We start from the raw sequence: 25841 nt of genomic DNA, 5'->3' as shown, positions 1-25841 counted from the left end.
CTCATCTCTGCTCTCCTGCAGCCTTGCAGCCATGCCACCATGTTGCCAAGAGCACTGGGAGGAGCTCTTTATATAGAGTCAATAACAACATATTGCCCACACATGTGTAGTGAGCTGGCCAACCAGGGCCAGGTGAGAATCCTGCCCATAGGAACCTTCACTTTATCCACAGGTCTGAGGTGGCTTGCCTCCTAGAGGACTGGGCCCCACCCCAGGACTGGAGGCAGGAGGGGATGGCACCTGAGGCAGTAGAGGTCACCCTTGGTATAATAAGGTCTTTTGAGAAACAGAGTGTCCATGAGGCAGTGGGAACTATGTGATGGCTGTTTTCTCATAGTATTAAAAAAGTCTACAGATGAGAAGAACATGATCCTAAAAGACACACAAGAAATGGCAGCATGAGAATACAACCTGAGAACTGCTGTGGATTCATTGAAGAATGAAATGGCTTTGATATGAGAGGAGGCAGCATAAGAACACTGGCTGTGAGGCACTGTGGAGGAAGTAAGAGATTTTTGAAAAAATGAAATGGTGTTGCTGCGAGGTACTGTGGAAGAGGTAAAGGCCATGAAGGAGAAGGGCGGACCCATGCAAAAATCACAAGAAGAGGCAGTGCGAGAATGTGAGCTGAGAGGTACAGTGGAAGAGGTAAAAGATTCTTTACAAAATGAGACAGAAGTGCTGACAGAAGGAGGCAAAAGCCCTGGAGGAGAAGGACATACTCCTCAGGGAAGCACAGGAAGAGGCAGCGCAAGAAAGCCAGCTGCTAGGTACTGAGGTGAAGGTAAGGGAGCTGTTAAAGACTGAGCTAGCATTGCTGCAAGGCACTGTAGAAAAGGTAAAGGGTGTAACAGAGGGGGCACTTGGGGAAGTGGAGAGAAAGTTGCCATCAGCCCTTGGACTAGAGTTGCTGTGGAAGGACAGGGGTGGTGCCTACCTCTCCTTTATTGAAAGCACACCCAGTGGTTGTAAAGAAAATAAACAGCAACTGAGGGTTCCTCTGTGAGAGGAGCAGCCCCCTCCCCAGGTTGTAGAGGATTTTATGCTCCACTCGTAAACTCAGGCTGAGCTGGTGGATTTGGGCTCCTGGTTTTGGCAGAAGCCCTTGGAGTCAGTATCATCTTGGCTCCAGCATCTTTGGGATTTAAGGGTGGATGGAATGTTTTGTCTGGATCAGAGATGAGAAAGTTGGCTTCCCTGACAGTGCAGCCTGCCTTGAGGCAGCAATTACAGAATGCACATCAGACACCAGGAAATTACTCCTTCCTCAATTGGCTTATGGCTTTACATCGTGCTGTGTGGCTCAGTCAGGGTGATTTACCATCCTCCCCTTCCATATGGCAGACATATGCTGAGCTCCAACATGTGTTATGAGAATCAGGCATGAAAAATGCCATCTCTAATCCAAAGAATTATGGCCCAGATGAGGAGACCTTTCCTGCAGGGATGAGAAATGTTGTTTTTCAATTGGCTCCCACAACTGTCTTTAGGTTTCTAGTGGCCATTCTTGCCCCTCACTTAGGGCAGCCCATAAGTGAGGTTACCTTTATAGTAGCAGACTTAGGAGAGGCTGGAGCAATGAGAGCATGGAAAGAAATAAGTTCTGCTACTCAGAGGAAGAATTTAAAGGGCTCCGTGAAGGTTACAAGGACCCAGATATGGGTTGATTTAGTATGGGCAGGAACAGAGAGAAGGAAATTAGATGGAAGTCAAATAGAATCGTACTGGAGTGTGGCAACAACTGAAACCATAGCGTCAGTTCTAGCCACTGAGAACAAAGAAGCAGAGGCCAGAGACAGAGCCACAAGTCTGGCCTGTGTGTTTGCAAGACTTCCTTCTGGAAAGTGAGCCAACCTCGCCTGAACCCACACAGGAAGATGACTGTGGGATATGGTTTGATTGAGGGGAAGGCCAAGGTACCTGCCCTGAGGGACCAAGGGTGGACCAGAGCCCACATGTTGAAATAGCTATCCATTGGTCCCCAGTGAACATACAACATGTCCTGACTCTGGTGGACACAGGAGCTGAAGTTCACTGATTTATGGCAACTCTGAGCAGTTTCCTGGGACCTGCACTATTATAAATGGATATGGGGGTAAGGCTATCAGAGTGAAACAAGCTCAAATCCCTTTGGGAATAGGGCATCTACCCCCAAAAAGAGTAATGTATATATCTCCTATCCCTGAGTATATTTTGGGGATAGCTATCCTGCAGGGCCTATGGTTGCAGACCACTGCAGGTGAGTTCAGACTGAGAGTACGTGTGGTGAATGCAGTTCTGAGGGGACATGCTAGGCACCCACCCATAGCTTTGCCTGGGCCTCAGCGGGTGACTAATACCCAACAATACAAACTGCCTGGAGGGCATAAAGAGATTGGAGAAACTCTTCAGGAGCTGGAAAAGGTCTACCCATAGTCCTTTCAATTCCCCAGTGTGGCCAGTGAAAAAGCCAAATGGATCATGGCATATGACCGTGGATTACAGAGAACTGAATCAAGTTATACCACCTCTACATGCTGCTGTCCCCTCTATTGCAGACCTGATGGATACCCTCAGTCATGAACTAGGAACATACCATTATGTTGTAAATCTTGCTAATGCCTTCTTTTCCATTGATATTGAGCAGGAAATTCAGGAACAGTTTTCTTTCATGTGGGAAGGACAGCAATGGCTGCTGTGTTTCATGCCTTGCTACAGCACCCATCACTGGAATGGCCCCAATAAAGGTAATAACTACCTATCCCATCACAGGATGGGTGTGATACTGGACCCAAAAGCCATGGAGTTGTGTGGCACAAATGCCTACGCTGGCCAAGTGGGGTACTCCCCCTTTGAGTGAAGAACTCCAATGCTTATTGGGGCCAGTGACATACACTAGTGAAAAGCAGGAAGAATTTTACTTTAGAACCATTAATAACAGAGAGTCCTTATTGGGAGGGAAGAGCCCCTATACCTAGAGATGCATGGTACATAGATGGCTCCAGCCATGGGCAGCCCCCAAAATGGAGGACCGTAGCTTTCCATCCTAAAACTGAGACAATATAGATGGAAGATGGTGAGGGGAAGAGCAGTGAATGGGCAGAGTTGCAGGTAGTGTGGCTCATGATCACCCAAGAGCCTTCCCCTATAGTTATCTGCACTGACAGCCAGGCTGTCTATCAGGGCTTGACCCTGTGGCTGCTGACATGGTACCATGCCAACTGGACAGTTGTTCACAGACCTCTTTGGGGGCAAGAGTTGTGGCAAGACTTGTGAGCCTGTGGTCAGACTAAAACAGTTACAGTATATCATGTGACAGGTCATTTACCACTGCCATCCCCAGGAAATGAAGCAGACGAATTGGCCCAGGTACATAGGCTAGAAGGAATGCCTGCCTCTGATATTGCCCAATGGTTACATCAACATTTGTTGCACATGGGGCAAAAGACCAGGTGGGCTGTAGCCTGTCAGTGGGGTTTGCCTTTGACCCTTGAAGAAGTCAGTAGAGCCTGGCAGGAGTGCATTGTATACTCTGAAAGGGACTTATACTGAGTTCCACAACAACATGGGACAGTAGTAAGGGGCTGATACCCTCATCAGGTGGCAGATAGACTATATTGGCCCTCTGCCTGTGTCAGAAGGGTACCAATATGCCAAGACTTGTGTGGACACAGCTAGTAGACTTCTCATTGCTTTTCCTACATTTTGTGCAGACCAACAGATGACCAAAAGAGGTAGCCTATGGCCAACCACAGGTAATTGAGATTGGTTAAGGCAACCACTTTACTGGATATGCACTACAAGAATGGGTGCAAAAGTTAGGAATAAAATGTAAGTTTCATGTGCCATACAATCCTACCATGGCAGGCATGATAGAGAGGTACAGTGGTTTGTTAAAATCTGGACTGAAGTCTAGTAGACACCAATAGTTTATGGGGATGGTCAGTCCACTTAGGGACATTGCGATGGCTTTTGAATGAGAAACTCTGAAAGGAAGCACTAAGCCCCATAGACATGCTGACTCATATTGCTGCTCTCCTATACAACTGCAAGGAGAAACCAAGGAGGAATCATTGAAGCCTAGGTTTGGCCACCAGAATAATATCTTGCTGCCAGCACCAACTGCACTAAACCCTGGAGACTTCATTGAGTGGACATGGCCTTGCACATTTTGACACATGGACCAATGATGGCTGGCCCTTCTGGCACCCTGGGGACAAGGCCTGGAAGTTGGCCTCCTGTGTATTCTTGGAGTAACGACAGAGTGGCTTCCAAAGATCACAGTAGCATATCCTAAATGGCCAGAAAGTAGGAGCTGCTTACCAGGGAGTTTTGTTTTATCATCATGGCCAGTGCATGCACCTCCAGTAGCACTACACATAGTCCCCTCAGTAATCCCCATGGGGAGAGGGGTAAAGGTATGATAATACTAGACCTGGATGGGACCCCCTTCCTGCTACAGTCCTATCACAGGATCACTCTCTTGTATGCATCCTACTTGATAGATTGGGCACAACTAAGGAAAGAATCTGAATTTGAGTATGTCTCTGTAGAAACTTGCAAAACTGAAAAGCAGAGGGAAAAAAAGACTGGAAAAAACAGAATATCCAAGAACTGTGGGACTACGACAAAAATACAACATACATATGTAATGGGGATACTAGAAGGAGAAGAAAAAGAAGGAAGAGAATATAAGAAGCAATAATGACTAAGAATTTTCCCAAATTAATGTCAGACACCAAATCACTGATCCATAAATATCAGTGAAGGCAGTTTAAATACCAAGAAAACTACACCTAGGCATATATTAAAATTGCAGAAAATCACAGAAGTAATCTTCAAGAAAACCAGAGGGGGGTGGGAAATGCCACCTATAGAGAAACAAAGATAAGAATTACATCCAACTTCCCAGAAACTGTGCAGGCAAGAAGGGAGTAGAATGAAATATTTAAAGTATTGAGAGAAAAAAACCACCAAACTACAATTTTGAAATTAGCATCCAAGAGTAAAGGAGTAATATAAGACTTTCTCAGATGAGCATTGCAGGAATTTATTGCCAGTACACTTGCCCTCTAAAAATGTTAAAAAGTTCTTCAGAGAAGAAAAGTGATAAAGGTCAGAAATTTGGATGTACGTTAAAAAAAAAAAAGGAAGAGTATTGTGGAAGAAATGAGTGAAGGTAAAAGCTTTATTTTTCTTATTGATATAACTGAAAACTATTCAAAATAATAATAGCAACAGTATATTTGATATGCTTGTGTGTGTACACATATATATTTATGTATGCTTATGTGTAAGTGAGGTGAATGACTGATACAGGGAGGGGAGACAGGAACTAGGAATTTTTTTATTATAAGGTGCTTGCACTACTGATGAATTGATAGAGTGTTACTTATAAATAGACTTGGATAAGTGGTTAAAATACATTGAAAACTCTAGGAAAACGACTAAAAAAAAAAGTTTGATATACTGACAAAGGAGAAAAAAGGAATCCTATAAAATGATCAAGCCACCAAAAGCAAAAAGATAATAGAAACAATGACCACAAATACAAAACAGTAACATGGTAGGTATTAATCCAACTATATCAATCACTTTACACATCAGTTATCTAAATACTCCAATTTAAAGACAGAATTTGTCACAGTGATTCTGAAACATCTTCCTGTGTTGACAGATAGTAACTGCACTAGTGGGAGTGAAGATTTAATAATATGGGTAATTGTTGAATCACTGTGTTGTATTATTGAAACACTACAAGATTGTATATCAACAGTACTTCAATTAAAAAAAAGACAAAAAAAAATTTCTTCCTTAAATGTTTGTTAGAATTCACAAGTAAATCCATCTGGGATTTATAAAAATAAATAAATAAGACCTGCTACATGTGGTCTATAAGAAATCCTCTAAAAATAGTCATCTCTAAACTAAAGGAAAAGAAATGGAGAAAGATAAACGATACTAACACTGATCAAAAGATAGCAGAAGTAGTTATGTTAATTTCAGACAGAGCAGACTTTAGAGAAAGTAATAAGGGGTAAAGAGCAATATTATATAAATATAGAGGAGTAAATTCTCCAAGAAGACATAAAACTCCTTAACATTTATGTGCATAACAACAAACCACCAAAATACACAAGGCAAACCTGATAGAACTGAAGGAGAAATGGGTGAATACACTATTGCATTTGGAAACTTCAACACTCCTCTACTAGAAATGGACAGATCCAGCTGCCAGAAAATCAATAAGAGCATAATTGAACTCAGTATACCATGAATCAGCTGGATACAATTTGACATCTGTCAACTACTTTATCCGACAATACTGTAATACACATTATTTGAAAGTTCACATAAGACATTCACCAAGTTAGATCACATTCAGGGCTATATAAAACAAACACATTTGAAACAATAGGAATCATACAATATCTGCTCTCAGACCATAGTAGAATTAAACTAGAAATCAGTAATAGGAAGATAGATGGAAAAGTCCCAGATACTTGGAAATTAAATGATAGACATCTAGATAACATTGGCAAAAAGTAAATTTTAAGAGAAATTAAAAAAAATATTTTGACTAAACACAAATTAAAGTATAGTTTATCAAAATGTGGTGATGCAGCAAAGTCAGTACTTAAAGGGAAATATATAGCATTGAATGTATATATTAGAAAATAAGAAAGATGTAATCAGTAATCTAACATTCCATATCCATAAAAAATTAAAGAAGAGTAAACTAATTTCAAAGTAAATGAGAAAAATAATAAAAATCAGGGCAAGAATCAATGAAGTGGAAAACAGAATCAGTAAACAAACTCCACAAAACTAAAAGCTGATTCTTTGAAAAGATTAATAAAGCTGTTAGGCCATGCTAAAAAAGAAGATATAAATTAATAATGCCAGAAATGAAATAGAGGAGACATCCTCATAGAACCAATGTATATTAAAATGTAAATGAATATTGTGAACAATCCTATGTCCTCAAATATGTTAACTTAGCTGAAATGGTCCAGTTCCTTGAAAGACACAATCTGCCAAAACTGACACAAGAAAAGATAATCTTAATGTACCTAGGTCAAAAAAATTGAACCAATAATAACTTTCTAAAATAAAAAGCACAAACCCAGATGGATTTACTTGTGAATTAGAAACATTTAAGGAAGAAATATTTTTTAGTATTTTTTAAAAATTAAAATATTGTTGATATACAATCTTATATTGGTTTCAAGTATATAACACAGTGGTTCAACAGTTACCCATATTATTAAATCCTCACCTCTTAGTAGTGCAGTTATTATCTGTCAACATAGGAAGGTGTTACAGAATCACTGGCTGTATTTTCCATGCTGTACTACTATCCCCATAACCAACTTATATTATGACTGAGAATTTTTTGTGCCTCTATCCCCCTCGCCTTCCCAATTCACCCATCCCAACCTCTACCCCATGGTAACCACTAGTCACTTCTCAGTGTCTATGAGTCTACTGCTGTTTTGTTCATTTTTGTTTTGTTTTATGTTCTGCAAATAAGTAAACATATAGTATTTATCTTTCTTCACCTGACTTATTTCACTTAGCACAATACCCTCTAGGTCCATGCATGTAGCCACAGATGCCAGGACTTCTTTTATTTATGGCTGAATAATATTCCATTGTGTATATGTACCACCTCTTTTTTATCCATTCATCTATTGATGGGTATTTAGGTTGCTTCCATAACTTGGCTATCATAAATAATGTGATAAACATTGAATGCATTTATCTTTTCAAATCAGGGATTTTGTTTTCTTTGGGTAAATTCGTAGGAGTGGAATTACTGGATTAAATGGTATTTCTATTTTTAGTGTTTTGAGGAGCCTCTATACTACTTTCCACAGTGGCTGTACCAGTTTACATTCCCACTAACAGTGTAGGAGAGTTAAGGAAGAAATTAAACTAATTCTCTATAAGCTCTAGATGATAGGAGCAGAGGGAGGACTTCCAAACTGATTCTGATGCTAGTGTATTACCAAAATGAGAAAAAATGTTACAAGGCAAGAAAACTCCATGTCAGTATCTCATGAACATATACTGCAAAATTTTGCATATAAATGTGAAAATTTTCAACAGAACATTAGCAAATAGAATCCAACAATATATGTAAAGAATGATAGACTACAACTAAGTGAGATTTATCTCAAGCATTCAAGGCTAGTTCAACTTTAAAAAAATCAACGATTGCAACACACTGCATCAACAGGCTGAAGAAGAAAAATTAATAATTTGAATAGATACAGAAAAAGTATTTGACAAAATCCCACACTATTCATGATAAACTTCTCAACAACCTAGTAATAGAGGGGACCTTTATCAACCTGATATAGACTATGAAAAATCAACAGCTAACATACTTAATGAGAAACAAGCTTTCCTACCAATATCATGAACAAGGCAAGGATGTCTCCTCTCACCATTCCTTTTCATCATTGTACTGGGAATCCTAGGTAATGAATAAGACAAGAAAAGGAAATACGTATTCTGATTGGTAAGGACAGAGTAAAACTGGCTTCTTGCATATGGCATGGTTGTTTGTAGAAAATCTGGGGGAATCAGAAAAAAAATCCTGGAGCTAACAACTGATTGTACAGAAAGGTTGCAGGATTCAAAGTTAATATAAAATTCATCACTTCCTTGTGTACCAGCAAAGAACAGGTGGAATTTGAAGTGAAAAACCATTTACATAAGCACCACAAAAATGAAACACTTACAAATCTAACAAAATAGGTACAAGATATGTATATGGAAAACCACAAGACTGTGAGCAAAATCAAAGAAATGGAGAGAGATTCTGTGTTCATGGAAAAAAGATTCAATATTATCACGGTGTCAGTTCTTCCTATTTTGATCTATAGATTCAATCTAATAACAATAAAAAACCCAGCAAGCTTATTTTTACAGATATTGATAAACTGATTTTAAAGTTTATATGGAGAGACAGAAGACACAGAATAGCCAATGCAGTGTTGAAGGAGAAGAACAAAGTTGAAAGACTGACACTATATAACTTTAAGATTTACTGTAAATCTGTAGTAATCAAGACAGTGTAGTATTGGTGAAAGAATAGGCACAATAGATCAATGGAACAGAACAGAGCCCAGAAGTAGACCCATGTAAATATAGTTAACTGATCTTTCACAGAGGAGCAAAGGCAACACAGTGGAGCAAAGACAGTCTTTTTGACAAAGTATTGGAACAGCTGAACATTTATCTGAATGGATAAATAAGCTGGCACAAAGGACAATGGAATATTAACCAATACTAAAAAGAAATGATCAAACCTTGAAAAGACAATCTTAAATACATATTACTAAGTAAAAGAAGCCAATCAGAACAGGCCATATACTGTGTGACTCCAAATATATGATTGTTGGAAAAGGCAAAATTATGGAGACAGGAAAAAGTTCAGTGGTTTCCAGGAGTTGGGGGGCAAGGAGGGGGATGAAGAGGAGCAGCACAGAGAATGTATAGTGCAGTGAAATGCTTTGTATGATACCTGATGCCATAATGATGGATACATACACACATTTGTAACAACCCACAGAATGTAATATAGTGGGAATGAAACCTAATGTAAACTACAGACTTCAGGTAATGATGTGTTGGTGTAGTTTCATCAACTTTAACAAAGGCACCAATCTGGTGCAGGATTTTGATATTGGGGGATGGGAGTATATCTGAAGTATCTCTCTTACCTTCTTAGTTTTGCTCTGTACCTAAAACTGCTGTAAAGAAACAAAGTCTATTAACCAGAGAATAAAAAAGAGTGCATAGAGACTAAAATTTTCTTGTGATCTTCAATGTTTGTTAAAGTCTATATTCTTCCCTTCAACATGACATATAGTCTTTCTGTGGAGTACAATTTTATGTTGCAATCATTACCTTCGAAATTATGAAGAAACCGTTCTCTTGTCTTGCTAATTTTCATTGTTGCTATTAAGAATGTTGTGACCAATTTGGATTTCTACTTCTTTATAAGAGACCTTTATTGTTGCTGTTAATTGGGTTTTGTATGTTTTCATCCATTAGCTTCTCAATTACATTAAGACTTTTTAAATTGCAAACTCATGTTTTTCATTACTGTAATTTTAAAAATTACTCAGTGGTTTCTTTTGCTTACACTTTTCTGTTCTTTCCTTCTGATTCATTCATTCTTTTCTTTTTTAAACATATCAGACTTTGTGGTTACAGCATCGATTATTTTTTTCTGTCCTATTTTCAACTCTTTAAAATAATATCCTGTCTTATTTTATAAGTACTCTTTCACTCTGGGCTTAAGTCTTTAAGTGCATCATTTATAGTCACTCCAAAATATTTTTTGCCTTTTGACTTCATCTTTGATGTCAGAGTCTTTCTTTGAGTTTCTTTTAAATCTGGTTTTCTGCTCATGTTTGTATGTTAGGGACTGTTTGAATTAGGTGGGTTGTGTAGGGAGGGCTGGCTGTGAGCTTCATTATAGCAAGACTGGGATGGACTGTGTATTTGGGGACCTCTGACAAGTGTTCTTAGGGCTTCTACCTGGGAAGAACATGGTTTGACACTATTTTGGGCTCCATGTTTAGGGAGGCAGAGCATTATGTGTGTGTGTGTGTGTGTGTGTGTGTGTATCTGTGTCTTTCTCATGTGATCAGTGATATCACTATAAACCTCAGGCTGGAAAATGTTGGAGTTTTGTGTAATTAGACATCTGTTAACTTCATTAAAATCTACTACCTTGCTCTTACTTTCTATTTGTTGCATTTGTTTTTTTTGTTTTTTTCTTTTCCTGCCTGCCTTTGTATTAACTTCTCATTTATATGATTCCATCTGATCACTGTTGACTTCTCATTTTTTAAAATTATTATTTTGGTATTGTTAATATACAATTACTTAAACAACATTATGATTACTAGACTCCCCTTATTATCAAGTCCATCCCACATACCCCATTAAAATCACTGCCCATCAGCGTGCTAAGATGCTGTAGAATCACTACTTCTCTGTGTTGTACAGCCCTCCCCGTGACCCCATGATTATGTCTGCTAATCGTAATGCCCTTTTCCCCCCATCCCTTCCTTCCCATACATCCTCCCCAGTCCCTTTCCCTTTGGTAACTGTTAGTTCATTCCTGGGTTCTGTGAGTCTGCTGCTGTTTTGTTCCTTCAGTTTTTTCTTTGTTCTTATACTCCATAGATGAGTGAAATCTTTTGATACTTGTCTTTCTCTGCCTGGCTTATTTCACTGAGCATAATACCCTCTAGCTCCATCCATGTTGTTGCAAATGGTAGGATTTGTTTTCTTCTTATGACTGAGTAATATTCCATTGTGTATATGTACCACATCTTCTTTATCCAGTCATCTACTGATGGACATGTAGGTTGCTTCCATTTCTTGGCTATTGTAAATAGTGCTGCAATAAACATAGGGGTGCATATGTCTTTTTCAAACTGGGCTCCTGCATTCTTAGGGTAAATTCTTAGGAGTGGAATTCCTGGATCAAATGGTATTTCTATTTTGAGTTTTTTGAGGAACCTCCATACTTCTTTCCATAATGGTGTAACTAATTTACATTCCCACCAACAGTGTAGGAGGGTTCCCCTTTCTCCACATCCTCGCCAACATTTGTTGTTGTTTGTCTTTTGGATGTTGGCCATCCTAACTGGTGTGAGGTGATATCTCATTGTGATTTTAATTTGCATTTCTCTGATGATTAGCAATGTGGGGCATCTTTTCATGTGCCTGTTGGACATCTGAATGTCTTCTTTGGAAAAGTGTCTGTTCAGCTCCTCTGCCCATTTTTTAATTGGCTTATTTGATTTTTGTTTGTTGAGGTGTGTAAGCTCTTTATATAATTTGGATGTCAACCCCTTATCGGATATGTCATTTATGAATATATTCTCCCATACTGTAGGATGTCTTTTTGTTTTACTGATGGTGTCCTTTGCTGTACAGAAGCTTTTAGTTTGATATAGTCCCACTTGTTCATTTCTGCTTTTGTTTCACTTGCCCAGGGAGATATGTTCATGAAGAAGTTGCTCATGTTTATATCGAAGAGATTTTTGCCTGAATTTTTTTCTAAGGGTTTTATGGTTTCATGACTTACATTCAGGTCTTTGATCCATTTTGAGTTTACTTTTGTTTATGGGGTTAGACAGTAATCCAGTTTGATTCTCTTACTTGTAGCTGTCCAGTTTTGCCAACACCAGCTGTTGAAGAGGCTGTCATTTCCCCATTGTATGTCCATAGCTCCTTTATCGTATATTAATTGGCTGTATATGTTTAGGTTTATATCTGGGCTCTCTATTCTGTTCTACTGGTCTATGGGTCTGTTCTTGTGCCAGTATCAAATTGTCTTGATTACTGTGGCTTTGTACTACAGCTTCAAGTCAGGGAGCATAATTCCTCCTACTTTATTCTTCCTTCTCAGGATTGCTTTGGCTATTTGGGTCTTTTGTACGTTCCATATGAATTTTAAAACTATTTGCTCTAGTTCATTGAAGAATGCTGTAGGTGTTTTGATAGGGATTGAATTGAGTCTGTAGATTGCTTTAGACAGAATGGCCATTTTGACAATATTAATTCATCCTAGCCGAGAGCATGGGATGAATTTCCATTTATTAGTGTCCTCTTTAATTTCTCTCATGAGTGTCCTGTCATTTTCAGGGTGTAGTTGGTTAGGTTTATTCCCAGGTATTTTCTTCTTTTTGATGCAATTGTGAATGTAATTGTTTTCCAGATTTCTTTTTCTGCTATTTCATCATTAGTGGATAGGGATGCAACAGAGTTATGTGTATTGATTTTGTATCCTGCAACTTTGCTGAATTCAGATATTAGATCTAGTAGTTTTGGAGTGGATTCTTTAGGGTTTTTTATGTACACTATCATGTCATCTGCAAACAGGGACAGTTTAACTTATTCCTTGCCAATCTGAATGCCTTTTATTTCTTTGCATTGCCTGATTGCTGTGGCTAGGACCTCCCGTTGCTATGTTGAATAAAAGTGGGGAGAGTGGGCATCCTTGTCTTGTTTCCAATCCTAAAGGAAAAGCTTTCAGCTTCTCACTGTTAAGTGTAATGTTGGCTGTGGGTTGGTCATATATGGCCTTTGTTATGTTGAAGTACTTGCCCTCTATACCCATTTTGATGAGAATTTTTTCATGAATGGATGTTGAATTTTGTTGAATGCTTTTTCAGCATCTATAGAGATGATCATGTGGTTTTTGTCCTTCTTTTTGTTGATGTAGCAGATGATGTTGATAGATTTTCAAATGTTGTACCATCCTTGCATCCCTGGGATGAATCCCACTTGATCATGATGGATGATCTTTTTGGTGTATTTTTTTATTTGGTTTGCTAATATTTTGTTGACTATTTTTGCATCTGTGTTCATGAGGGATATTGGTCTGTAATTTTCTTTTTTTGTGGTGTCTTTGCCTGGTTTTGGTATTACAGTGATGTTGGCCTCGTAGAATGAGTTTGGGAGTATTCCCTCCTCTTCTACTTTTTGGAAAACTTTAAGGAGGATGGGTATTAGGTCTTCACTAAACGTTTGATAAAGTTCATCAGTGAAACCATCTGGTCCAGGCATTCTGTTCTTAGGTAGTTTTTTGATTAGTAATTCAATTTCTTTGCTGGTAATTGGTCTATTCAGATTTTCTGTTTCTTTCTGGGTCAAGCTTGGAAGGTTGTGTTCTAGAAAGTTGTCAATTTCTTCAAGGTTATCCAGTTTGTTAGCATATTATTTTTCATAGTATTCTGTCATTATTATTTGTATTTCTGTGGTGTCCGTTGTGATTTTTCCTTTCCCATTTCTGATTCTGTTTATGTGCATAGACTCTCTTTTTTTTCTTGATAAGTCTGGGTAGGGATTTATCTATTTTGTTTATTTTCTCAAAGAACTAGCTCCTGCTTTCTTTGATTCTACTTTATTTTTCTAAATTTTATTTATTTCTTCTTTAATCTTTATTACGCACCTCCTTCTACTGACTTTGGACTGCATTTGTTCTTCCTTTTCTATTTTCATTAGTTGTGAGTTTAGACTGTTTATTTGGGATTGTTCTTCTTTCCTGAGGTAGGGCTGTATTGCAATATATTTCCCTCTTAGCATGGCCTTCGCTGTGCCCCACAGATTTTGTGTTGTTGAATGATTGTTATCATTTGTCTCCATATATTGCTTCTTCTCTGTTTTTATTTGGTCATTGATCCATTGATTATTTAGAAGCATGTTATTAAGCCTCCATGTATTTGTGGGCTTTTTCATTTTCTTTGTGTAATTTATTTCTAGTTTCATACCTTTGTGATCTGAGAAGCTGGTTGGTACCATTTCAGTCTTTTTTAATTTACTGAGGTGTTTTTTGTTGCCTATTATAAGATCTTTTCTTGAAAATGTTCCATGTGCATTTGAGAAGAATGTGTATCCTGTTGCTTTTGGATAGAGTGTTCTGTAGATGTCTGTTAGGTCCATCTGTTCTGATATGTTGTTCAGTGCCTCTGTCTCTTATTTTCTTTCTGGTTGATCTGTCCTTTGGAGTGAATGGTGTGTTGAAGTCTCCTAAAATGAATGCATTGCATTCTATTTCCCCCTTTAATTCTGTTTATATTTATTTCACTTATGTACGTGATCCTGTTTCGGGTGCATAGATATTTATAATAGTTATATCCTTTTGTTGGACTGACCCTTTTATCATTATGTAATGTCCTTCTTCATCTCTTGTTACTTTCTTTGTTTTGAAGTCTATTTTGTCTGATACAAGTACTGCAACTCCTGCTTTTTTATCACTATTAGTTGCATGAAATATGTTTTTCCATCTCTTTACTTTCAGTCTGTGTATGTCTTTGGGTTTGAAGTGAGTCTCCTGTAGTCCACATATAGATGGGTCTTGTATTTTTATCCATTCAGTGACTCTATGTCTTTTGATTGGTGAATTCAGACCATTTACATTTAGGGTGATTATCGATAGGTAGGTACTTATTGCCATTGCAGGCTTTAGATTTGTGGTTACTGAAGGTTCAAGGGTAATTCCCTTACTATCTAACAGTCTAATTTAACTTACTTCATATGTTGTTACAAACACAACATAAAGATTCTTTTTTTTACTCCTTTTTCTTCCTTCTTCATTCTTTGTGTGTTATGAATGATATTCCGTACTCTTTTTCTATCCCTTGGATGACATCTATTTAGCCTTAGGAATACTTCCATTTATACAAGTCCCTCCAAAATGCACTGGAGAGGTGGTTGTGGGAGGTAAATTCTCTCAACTTTTGCTTATCTGAAAATTGTTTAATCCCTCCTTCAAATTTAAATGATAACCTTGCAGGGTAGAGTATTCATGGTTCAAGGCCCTTCTGCTTCATTGCATTAAGTGTATCATGCCACTCCCTTCTGTCCTGTAAGGTTTGTGTTGAGAAATCTGATGATAGCCTGATGGGTTTTCCTTTGTATGTGATCTTTTTTCTCTCTGGCTGCTTTTTAAAGTCTGTCCTTATCCTTGATCTTGCCAGTTTAATTATTATATATCTTGATGTTGTCTTCCATGAACCCTTGTGTTGGGAGATCTGTGCACCTACATGACTTGAGAGACTTATCTCCTTCCCCAGATTGGGGAAGTTTTCAGCAATTTCCTCCTCAGTGATACTTTCAATCCCTTTTTCTCTCTCTTCTTCTTCTGGTACCCCTATAGTGCGAATATTGTTACGTTTGGATTGGTCACACAGTTCTCTCAATATTCTTTCATTCTTAGAGATTCTTTTTTCTCTCTGTGCCTCAGCTTCTTTGTATTCCTCTTCTCTAATTTCTATTCTATTTACCATCTCTTCTACTATATCTAAACTGCTTTTAAATCCCTCCATTGTATGTTTCATTTCAGATATGGAATTTGTTAGTGATTGAATCTCCAACTTAAATTCGTTCCTGAATTCTTGAATATTTTTCTGTACCTCCTTGAGCATGTTTATGATTTTTATTTTGAACTCTCTTTCAGGAAGATTGGTGAGTTCAGTTTCATTTGGCCCTTTTTCTGGGGATTGTGAGATTTTTATCTGAAACATGTTCTTTTGACCTTTCATATTTCTGTGTTGTGCCCACTAGTTCCCAGAAACTTTAGTCTCTGGAGCTGCTCAGCCCCTAGGGTGAGGTTGGGGTTCGTAGGGGAGTGCAGCTGGTGTCTGAGGGAAGGAAAGATCTGTTCCCTGATTCCTGTCAGTGGTGCCTGTCTCCAGTGTCAGAGCCAGTGGACCAAGCACACAGGTGTAAGTCTCTGTGCTTTGTGTCTCTAGCTGTTGTAGTTGGGGCCTCCCTCTGGCGGGCCTGACACCAGCACAGTGACTGACGGTTTGTGAACTGGTCCTCACAGGACAGGAAGAAAACTCGGCAGGCTGCATGTCACAGTGAGGGCCTCGGGGCTGAGTAGGCAGCCAGGGGGATGGGGTGCCTTAAGCTCCTCTAAGTTCCCAACCAGCTGGGCCGAGTGCACCTGCACAACCTTATCCAGCTCTCCCCTCCCCCTCACAGCAAGCTCCTTGCCAACCCCACCCCTTCAGCAGCCCTCTTGCTGCTAAGAAGCCTCTCAGACCGTCTGCCTTTCCTCTGACACAGAGCGGCCAGGTGAGGATCCCCTCCTCCACAAACGGCTGGAGTCTCAGTTTCTCAAGCACTCCACCTGTCTGAGTTCCCCAACATCCAGAGCACCACACTGTAGGTTTCTGCTCCCAAAGCAGATCTCCAGGTCTTGGTGTTCAGCAGTCCCCGGCTTCCTCCCCTCCCCGCTCCCTTACTCTTCCTCTCGCAGGTGAGCTGGGTTGGGGGAAGGGCTTGGGTTCCGCCAGATTAAGGCTTTCGTGGTTACCCTGTTTCGTGAGGTCTGGTCTGTTCGTGAGGTCTGTGTGAGGTCCAGTTCAGCCTTCTTTCTTGTTGATGTTTTAGGGTTGGTTGCATTAATTAACTATATTTTTGTACCATTTGTGGCTTTGGGAGGAGTTCTCCGTCTCACCTCTTACACCGCCATCTTGAATCTCCATGACTTTTTAACTTCAAAAATGTTTAGTGATTGCCTTAAGTTTAGAATGTATGTGTAATCACAGACCTTCAAATAATTAACCGCTTCATGAGCACCCAGTAGCAGGTTGCTGAAGAAGACTTTGCAAGTGGTTCTCGGAGGTCATATATTGTCCTTGTTGCTTCTACTCAGTATTTAGCAGTTTGTTGAAATTTTTAGCTGACTTCTTCTTCCCTGCCGGTATAGCACCCAATTTCTCTTTCACTGGTGGTCTTTTGTAGATGAGCCAGTGATGGCTAGGGGGAGCTGAGCAATTCAGACTGCTTTCTGACAATATGCCCTATTTGTTTTTGGTATACATTTTATATATACCTGACTCATGATTTTCCATGTTTCCCATTGGCCCCAGTGACTACAATACTAAAGGTGTCATGCATTTTGCAGGCTGCTGCCATCTTGCCACATACATTATGTGGCTAGCAGGAGTGCAGCACCAAGTAGTTCTTACCACCTGAAATGGGAAGGAAGTAGGTGTTCCTGTCAGTTCTTCTCTTTACGAACTTTGTGAGTGAGCGTTTTTAAGGCCGTCTATGGATGTGTTCAGTATCTTGCCTCTGGAAAAAGTCAAGAAAAGGGTTATTGTTAGTAATCTTTGGGATTTAACCATGGGCTGAAGAGATAATTCTGTTCACTGTACATACGTCTCACTCAAGTACCTACTAGCTGAGACTATGCAGTTGCTGGAAGTACAAAGAGGAAGTTTAACAAAATTTATCTTAACTTACTTGAATGTAACTACTGCTGTAATACTCTCTTAAAAATGAACAAGTCTATAAAATGTCATGTAGTATATCATAATAGAATATTTAAACTGAGACTGTTCTGGTCAATTTGGGACTCTTTGTATATTTGATGATTATATTATCTTGTCCGTTAACTTCACAAACCATTACAGCTCGGATTTTTGTAACCTCCAGGCCAATAAAATGGCATGGGTAGTGGGTGCTCATCTTTGTTGCCTTCCTGCAGTCTTTCTTACTGGATATGCTTTTTCTAAAATGCAGATCTACCAGATGTCTGAAACCTCTGTATCTTTGTATGAAGAAGAAATCTCTATACCTTCTGCCTTAGAGGCATATTTCTCCAATTTTATTCCATCTTTCAAAAGAGTTCAGAGACCATTTCCTGATGCCCTCATGTTGAATTAAGTATTTTACATCTTGGTCTACTTATAGATATTATAGTGCTGCATCTATCACTTTTGTTACAAAACATTTATTATAGATTAGCATCCCCTTTTTTGGCCTTGAGTTCCTTTAGGATACATGTCTTATTTACTTTATGTGCTGGTACTTAATATAAAGCTTGGCATGATAGGCATTCACTGAATATTATTCATGTGAATTAATGTTGGTCATTTTACTGGCTCTGCTTAAACTGTTTATATAGTACTAAATCAATGAGAGCCTTTACATTTTTTTCTCATAATGAAAGACTGAACTGTTTTCATGTTCAAAATCAAAAATCATTTAAGAGGACATACTGACATTTAAATTTTAAAACAAGTAAGAGCTGTGACCTGTAAATATCTTGATATAAATATAGGATAGGGGATTTGGAGTTTTATGGATACACATAATTTGTTAAATCAAGTTCTGATATTCTAATCCTCATCTATACCTTCAGGCATTTAAAAAACATATGGAAAGGTAGTTTATGAGCAAAGGAAGTGAAATACTATGTTTACCTGACACCTAAACCATTGAGAAAGTTCAAAACTTAATATTGCAACATTTCAATTTTCCATTTGCTGTCTTTAGCTTTTAGGGCATAGGGAAAAATATTCTGTAACTTGATTAATGAGTAGCTAATTAAAGAGTTTGTGAGTTCTCTAATCCCTCCCTTTTCTTTATGCAATTGATTATTAAATGAAAGATTAGGTTTTATTTAAAATTATATTTTAATTTATTAACACTTTTTTTTCTTACCCAGTGTAGTGACTACGACTTGGATTTTGGAACTGAGTGTTTGCAATTGGCTCTAAAATACTGTCACATTAAAGCCAAACTCGTGGAAGGATCGCCTGACCTCTGGAAGGTAAGGGAGTTGGTATTTTGCTCTGGGTCTCACCTGTGCTGGTATGTCACCCCAGACACATTCTGAAAACACAAACACTTTCCATATGCTTTCGAAAATGGCAAAGTTGTGTATAAATACTTGGTTTCATACTGAAACATTATTTCCGGGAAAAAAGGTATGTGAACACACACATTTAAGGAATTAAGAGTCTCATTGGGTTTTCTGAGACATCAAAATAGAGTTATTTCTATTGGTTTCAAGAAAATTTATTCGAGATAATTTACTCAAATTCCACTTTAGCCAATAAGATTTTGTTATTCACAATTATTTTCCTTGTTCTCCATATATGTCCTTTTACTCTGTTGTTTTACACCAAACAGGACTGAGGATGCAACTCGGCTTCCTACAGTAGGAGCATTTCGTTGCAGGCTCTGGGGAGATAGCTCCAGCTTACTAACTGTGTTGAACAATTATCTGCCACAGTTTTAACCCAGGGGGTTAGGTGGCTGGACCCACTTGGTCGCCCCAGTGGCGAATGGACTCTTTCCTGTGATAAAGGTTGACTCTTCTAATGGCAAACTTCTTTCTTTTGGAGAGATTGAAGTGGTGTTGCACTATAGTACCTACAGCTTCTTATCGAGGCAGGGTGTTTTACATTTAGACTTTCCTTTGTTTCATTGGATATAAATGTGTTGAACAGTTTATTTCTGAAATAGAATTATAGGGTCATTTCATAATTCTGAAGTATTTTGCATAGTAATATGATGGGCCTTTTTGCATGCTAAGGTTATCTAATATATACCTAAAATTTTCTAAGCTACGATTTATCTTGGATCATTGCCTGGTGTAGAAAATTAATGTAGTTTGATTGCCCTTCTAAGGATATCGACTCAGCAGGCAAACATTTTATGCATTTTGTTTATCCTTTTCTATATATGGCTCAGATAGTGATATTGATATATATATATATATATATGTAGTGATATGTATACATATATATGTATATATATAGTGAGCACTTGGTAATTATCAGGTATTTTGTTAAAGGTCCTGACCCATATCTCTACTGAACACCCTTTGACTGTCAGTTGCACTTAATTTACAGGCTGTGTTTAGAAAAAAAAAACACAGATATTTTATTGCTACTGACATGTGAACACTCTCTGGCCTCACTGTTGACATGTTAGAGTATGAGATTATCTACCACCTGTGATATTCTCAGCTTTCCTCAAACTTGTAAAGCACCCTGAGGTCAGCAGATAAAAGGAAAGCAGCATATAGCTCATTGAATTTCCACTCCATTTTCACAAATTTCAGTGTTCTTTTGATGAAATCCTATATTTCACTGTTTTCTCCAACGACATCGTGTTAGTCATCACATCTTGACCCTCGCCTTTCCTTTCCTGTGCAACAAACCAGTGCATGCGGCAGGGATGGGCCTTTCCAAGTGCTTCATTCAATCCCCTGGTGAGACATTTCATCCATGCTGTTGTGGGTTGAATTGTGTTGCTCTCAAAAGGTATGTTCAAGTCCTAATCCCTGGGCTTGAGAATGTGACCTTATTTGGAATGAGAGACTTTGCAAATTGAGTCATGTTAAGATGAGGTCATACTGACATAGGGTTGGCCCTAATGCCAAAATGTAGGAATAGGAGAAAAGATGTAGACAGATGAAGAGGGAATGCCACTGACCATTGAGGCAGAGAGTACAGTGGTGCATCTACCAGTAGAGGAAAGCCAAGAATGGTCAGCAACCACAGGAAACTAGGAAGAGGCCAGCTAGGTGTCTTCTGTAAAGCCTTCAGAGGAAGCATGGCTCTGCTGACACATGGATTTCATACTTCCAGCCTCTAGTACTGTGAGAGAGTAAATTTTCTTTTTTAAGCCACCCAGTTTGATTCTTTGTTACAGCAGCCCTAGGATACTAATCTATATTCCAAAGGGTGATTCACTCTTAGGCACAGAGGGGTCATCTTCAGTGTCACCCTCCAAACTGGGGAGGTGGGAAGGTCCACTCTTAAAAGTGACTTTGTGGAGTAATTATGTGCTTTCACAGGATCTTGGATCCTAAAAGGACATCGAATGCAATGGATTAGGCAAAAAGTCTTTCAAATGGCAGCTAATGAGATATTTTTTAGGTACCATGCTTCTTCTGTTAATTGAGATGAGACTATTTTGTGCACAAATACTGCAGTTGTTTCTGGTTCTGAATTTCCTCCTCTTGCTTCTGTCTTCCACCATCTTCCACTTAAAAAAAAATCTTTCTGATATTTTCCCAGCTGTTTGTTGGGCCCTATTTTGTCTCTTCAGATGACATTGTATGAGTTGTCTTTAGAATAGACTTCTCAGTTCATTTTGTGGTCTTATTTTGTGTAGATAAAGAGGATTTCAGTTGCTGTTTAAAGTAAAGCAATCGAATGTGCACCTTGAAGTTCATGTTCTAATTCCATACTAATTCCAAAGATGCTTTTTAGAATTTGGATTTGAAAAAAGACTGAGTATAATTTTGGTAAAACTCATATTAGACTCAGGTGGCAGGGCCAAGAATCTGGAACATGATTCAGAAATCAGACACAATGAAAAACACACTTCATGAGGCATTCTACTACCATTAAACAGTAAGGCAAAGGAGGATTCTGAAATAGGGAGACAGGATGCCTTCCCCTACCTCCGAGGTCAAAGAGTACACTCTCACAGTGGTATGAGGAATAACTAGAAATTTCTTATGACTGTTTGTAGGGCTATTACTTCATCTGCCACCAGAAATTCTGGGAGGGTTATTATTTTGTATTTTACACACTTTTATTTGTAGAAGTACATGCAAAATGTGAATATTGAGAGTTGATGCCAACCTTCCTGCAGTTATTCCTCTGAGGCCTGGAGGAAACATGGGTTTCTATAAATCACCACGCAAAGCAAAGGACATACCTAAGAATGACCAGCACTTCCCGAACCCCAAGAGTGACCAGTAACAGAAAAGTACAGGACTGATTTCTGGGATAGGGAGCAGCTCTCATGCTTTCCCTAACTGGATGCACCTTGCCACGCCTTAGTGAACATACTCTTACTTCAGCCAAATTTCATACAGTCTGCACAAAAACTTCCATTCCTTTCATTTATACTTGTACCAAATTTTTGTTCCAGTATACTTAAATACTTGGCACTTTTTATACTATACAGACCTATTTGAACAGATTTCTTGATTCTTAATGTTAAAAATAATCCTCAAGGCACAAGAAACTTAATAAAAGATTTATAACCAGGTGTTAAAGAAATTCAACACTGTGTTCCATTGTCTGAAAATACTTCTTTAGAAAGACTTTTTGAAATGTTTGAGTCATCACATTATTAATGGAGTGACTGGATTCCTTTTGTTGGGAACTACAGTATTTTTAGATTCGAGTGTTCTAGCACTCTTGTTAAAAACAAAGTGCTCTTGCTTTTCTTTTTAACCTCAAAAATACAATGTAGTGACATAGTTTTTAGAGGTTTTCATCTAGTTACCCACTCTAGAGGAAAGACTATTTTAGGTAATGTAAATAATGAAATAGAAATAAATACAATAAATATCCCCCCTCAGTCTATGCTTGTATCAAGTAAAAATTCATCTTTAAAACAACATTTTCTGGCTTTCTTAATTATTGGATTTATGACTTTTTTCATGATGTGAAAGATGTGAGAACAGTAAGTGTAGTCTAAATTCATGTGAGATTGTGACCAACTGGATCTGGCTCTGAAAATTTATCACATTTATATTAAATTTATTATATTGAGTGTCAACACAGAGCGACACGAAGTAGGTGTGATTGTGTCCTCTAGAACTCACTTTGATGTAGCTGACAGAGCCCCAGTCTAGGAGTTAGAAGACAACTATCTCTGTGGCTCTCAGTTTCAGGTTTCACTTGTATTGAATTATTATTATTTAGCCAAACACTTAGATGCAATATTGCAGAGAAGCACAGTCAAAAAAGACAGACAAAAACTGAGAGCAGTGAGGTGTGCTGCAGGCATGGGGTTTGTAGCCTCAGCTGCACAGAGTGCCTATGGGGCTCTTCAGGTGGCCCCTGAGCCTCTAAGGAGCAGTGTGAAAACAGGTGAATCAGAGATGGAGGCGCTCTTCCATCAAATACATGGTTGATTTTTTTTTAAGGGACTATTTTCCAAAATAAGATACTGTGTAAGGTCAAAGGAAAACTACAGATCATGCTAACAGAAGAAAGTCAACTTCAAATCTGATAATTAAATTTTTAAAAATTAAAAAATAAGGAAAAGACAACACTTATTACTGCAAGAGTTTGACAAAAAGGTTAACTCATCAATTCAGAATTATAAAATTTTCCAGTTACTCTTTGAAGTACAGTAGCTATTTGATTTAGGAAAAAAAGCTGTTTTTAAACACAGTACTTAAGTTTTTTAGAAATGTTTTTCAGCTTATTTTAATAAAATCAGTTTTGAAAAAGTGTAATTGAAGTATTCAATAGGCATTTAAGTAGAAGGTAGTAGTAAAAATAAAAAAACCTTTAATCTGTATATTGAATGCACAGCCTATGAGAAAAAGCAGAGAAAAAGAAATCTAAAAGACTATCTTGTTGATAGTTATATAATAATACTGGAGAAAGTACCTGTAGCTAATAAAAACATGTATTTTATTCATAAGACTTTCTCTAATGCAAAAATGTTAAATAAGGCAACTATGTTAGGAAAAGCATTTTAGTATTAGAGACCAATTTTTCTTTAACATAAAAATCCATCATTAAGATCTATTAAAAAAAGAATAAGCTACTTTAATAATTCTCTTTTAATTTGGCAGTTTTATCTCCCAAAGAAATCAGGAAGGAATAAAAAATGAACTATGGTAATGAGGCATCTTCCTGTAATTTCTGAGTCTACCCTCCATAGCAGACAATTATTATTTAAGAAGCACTGTTTTCTTATTTAAATTGCAAATATTGAGGCCTGATTTCAGATATCTAGTTAACTTTGGATTTTTAAGAAAAAAAAAAAAAGTTGACTTGATTCAATTCTTACAAGAAAAATTTATCCACCTAAATGTAGTCTCCATAGGTTAAAGAGTTTTACTCTTTTCATTGCTCAATTCCCAGCACTGAGACCAGGACCTAGAACACAGTAGTAATTTAACTAAACATTTGTTGAAAGAATAAATGAATGAGAGCAGTGCATTTTAATTTGATAAAATGCATGGCATGAACCTTTAAATGTTCTCTGTTTTATCTTCCAAGTAATATAATTGCATTGTGGATCAGCAACTATAGTAATCCATTCTTGTTTTAGAGACAATGTAGTAATGTTACATTTGATTTTAATAGTTTGGTTGAATGTTTGAGCAACTTTGCGTCTCTGTCTTAAAAAGTTAGCTTGTGCTTTAATTCTGATTGTAAGGTATAGTTTTGGATCAGACTTTACCTGGCAGGATAAAGACATAGCAGGGAATATATTTTGAATAAAAGCGCCCTGACCTGAGCTACTTGAGGTGAAAAGAGTTTCTGTTAGATGATCTGGAGGAAAAAAATACAGATTTTTGGCATGGATAGGTACTGATTTGGTGAGTATTTCTCCAAGTGTGTTTTAGACCATCTGCATCATAATCATCTGGGCACTTGAATGATGAGCTTCTAAGACCTTATAGTACTTATTAATATAGTTCATTATTTACTATGTTTTTCAGTTCTGTGATACAGGAGAACTAATTCTGCAGTGCTAGACACCTGACATGTTCTATACCTGATCTTGCTGGATGTGCTCTGGGAAGTTTCTACCATAGGACTAGAGCAGATTACATTACAAGTCACAGGTGATAATTACAAGGAGGCTGTATATTAAGGAATGTTAATGATTATTCTTATGTACATGGTAGTACCCCGTAAACTCTATCAGAACCAGATATTAATAAAAACACAAGGTGAATCTTATCTGGGCAAATACAGACATGACTCAATTTGGAAGGAGTTCTCTCTTAATGTGAATTGACCTTTGAAAATTGTCTAATTTCAACCAAAAATGCAATTTGAATTTTGTTACACATACCTTTCCTTCTTTCCAAGATAAAACCTCACTATTAGCAGTAATGCCCATACTTTTATTTAAATATTACCACACTTTCATTGAAACAATACTTTTACCATATTAAGATTTTGGTAACCACTGCCATATAGTATTTCAATTTAAAGATCTAAACAAATCTTCAATTATTCAACAAAATAGAGTATTATTTTTCTGAATTTGCTATTGCTGTGACAATTTAGAAATGGTCAGTATTATGTGTTTATAATTTCTCCAAAATCAGTAATATCATTGGGGGCATAATTTTCTTTCTTTCACATTCCTTCCTGCTCTGTTAAATCTAATGAGGCTTATCTGTCCTTTAGGTGACCTACAAACGAGATCTGTATGCAGCTGAATCGATTATTAAGGGTATGTTTGGCATTATGACTGTCAGTTCCTGTGTTTCCAAAATGTAAGCCAGTTCAGAATTTCTCATGACATATTAAATCCCAGAATTCTCAGAAGTATAAAAGCCTGTAGGACATGGAGGTCTATGATTTATTTTCTTGAATAATAATTACACTTTGTGTTTCCTGCTTGTGAAGTATCACTTACTATGATTTATGATACATGGTTTTCATTTTTATAAAGGACATCTTTGGTTTATTAATTTGAGAAAAGCATGGGACATTGGTGCTATTAAAAGTGAAAAGCGATATTTTAACAAATTTATAAAGGTACTTATTTTTAGTATATGAGGATTCCCCAAC

At 37.7% G+C, this 25841-nt stretch overlaps 1 protein-coding gene across 5 annotated transcripts in view; it reads left to right on the top strand.

Annotated features, from left to right (window-relative positions):
• The window catches only part of CRPPA (CDP-L-ribitol pyrophosphorylase A), a 321192-nt gene that overhangs the window by 70566 nt on the left and 224785 nt on the right, over positions 1-25841 (top strand). For all 5 annotated transcript variants that reach the window (XM_036894528.2, XM_057504562.1, XM_057504560.1 and 2 more), the window contains 2 exons: positions 18983-19087; positions 25455-25500. In XM_036894528.2, the coding sequence (XP_036750423.1) occupies positions 18983-19087; positions 25455-25500 (151 nt within the window). The remainder of the gene's footprint in view (positions 1-18982; positions 19088-25454; positions 25501-25841) is intronic.

Source organism: Manis pentadactyla, chromosome 7 (assembly GCF_030020395.1).
Source record: "Manis pentadactyla isolate mManPen7 chromosome 7, mManPen7.hap1, whole genome shotgun sequence".
In the NCBI taxonomy this organism is placed as follows: domain Eukaryota; kingdom Metazoa; phylum Chordata; class Mammalia; order Pholidota; family Manidae; genus Manis; species Manis pentadactyla.
Note: the sequence above shows the minus strand (reverse complement) of the source record. Positions and strands in the feature narration are given on the sequence as shown.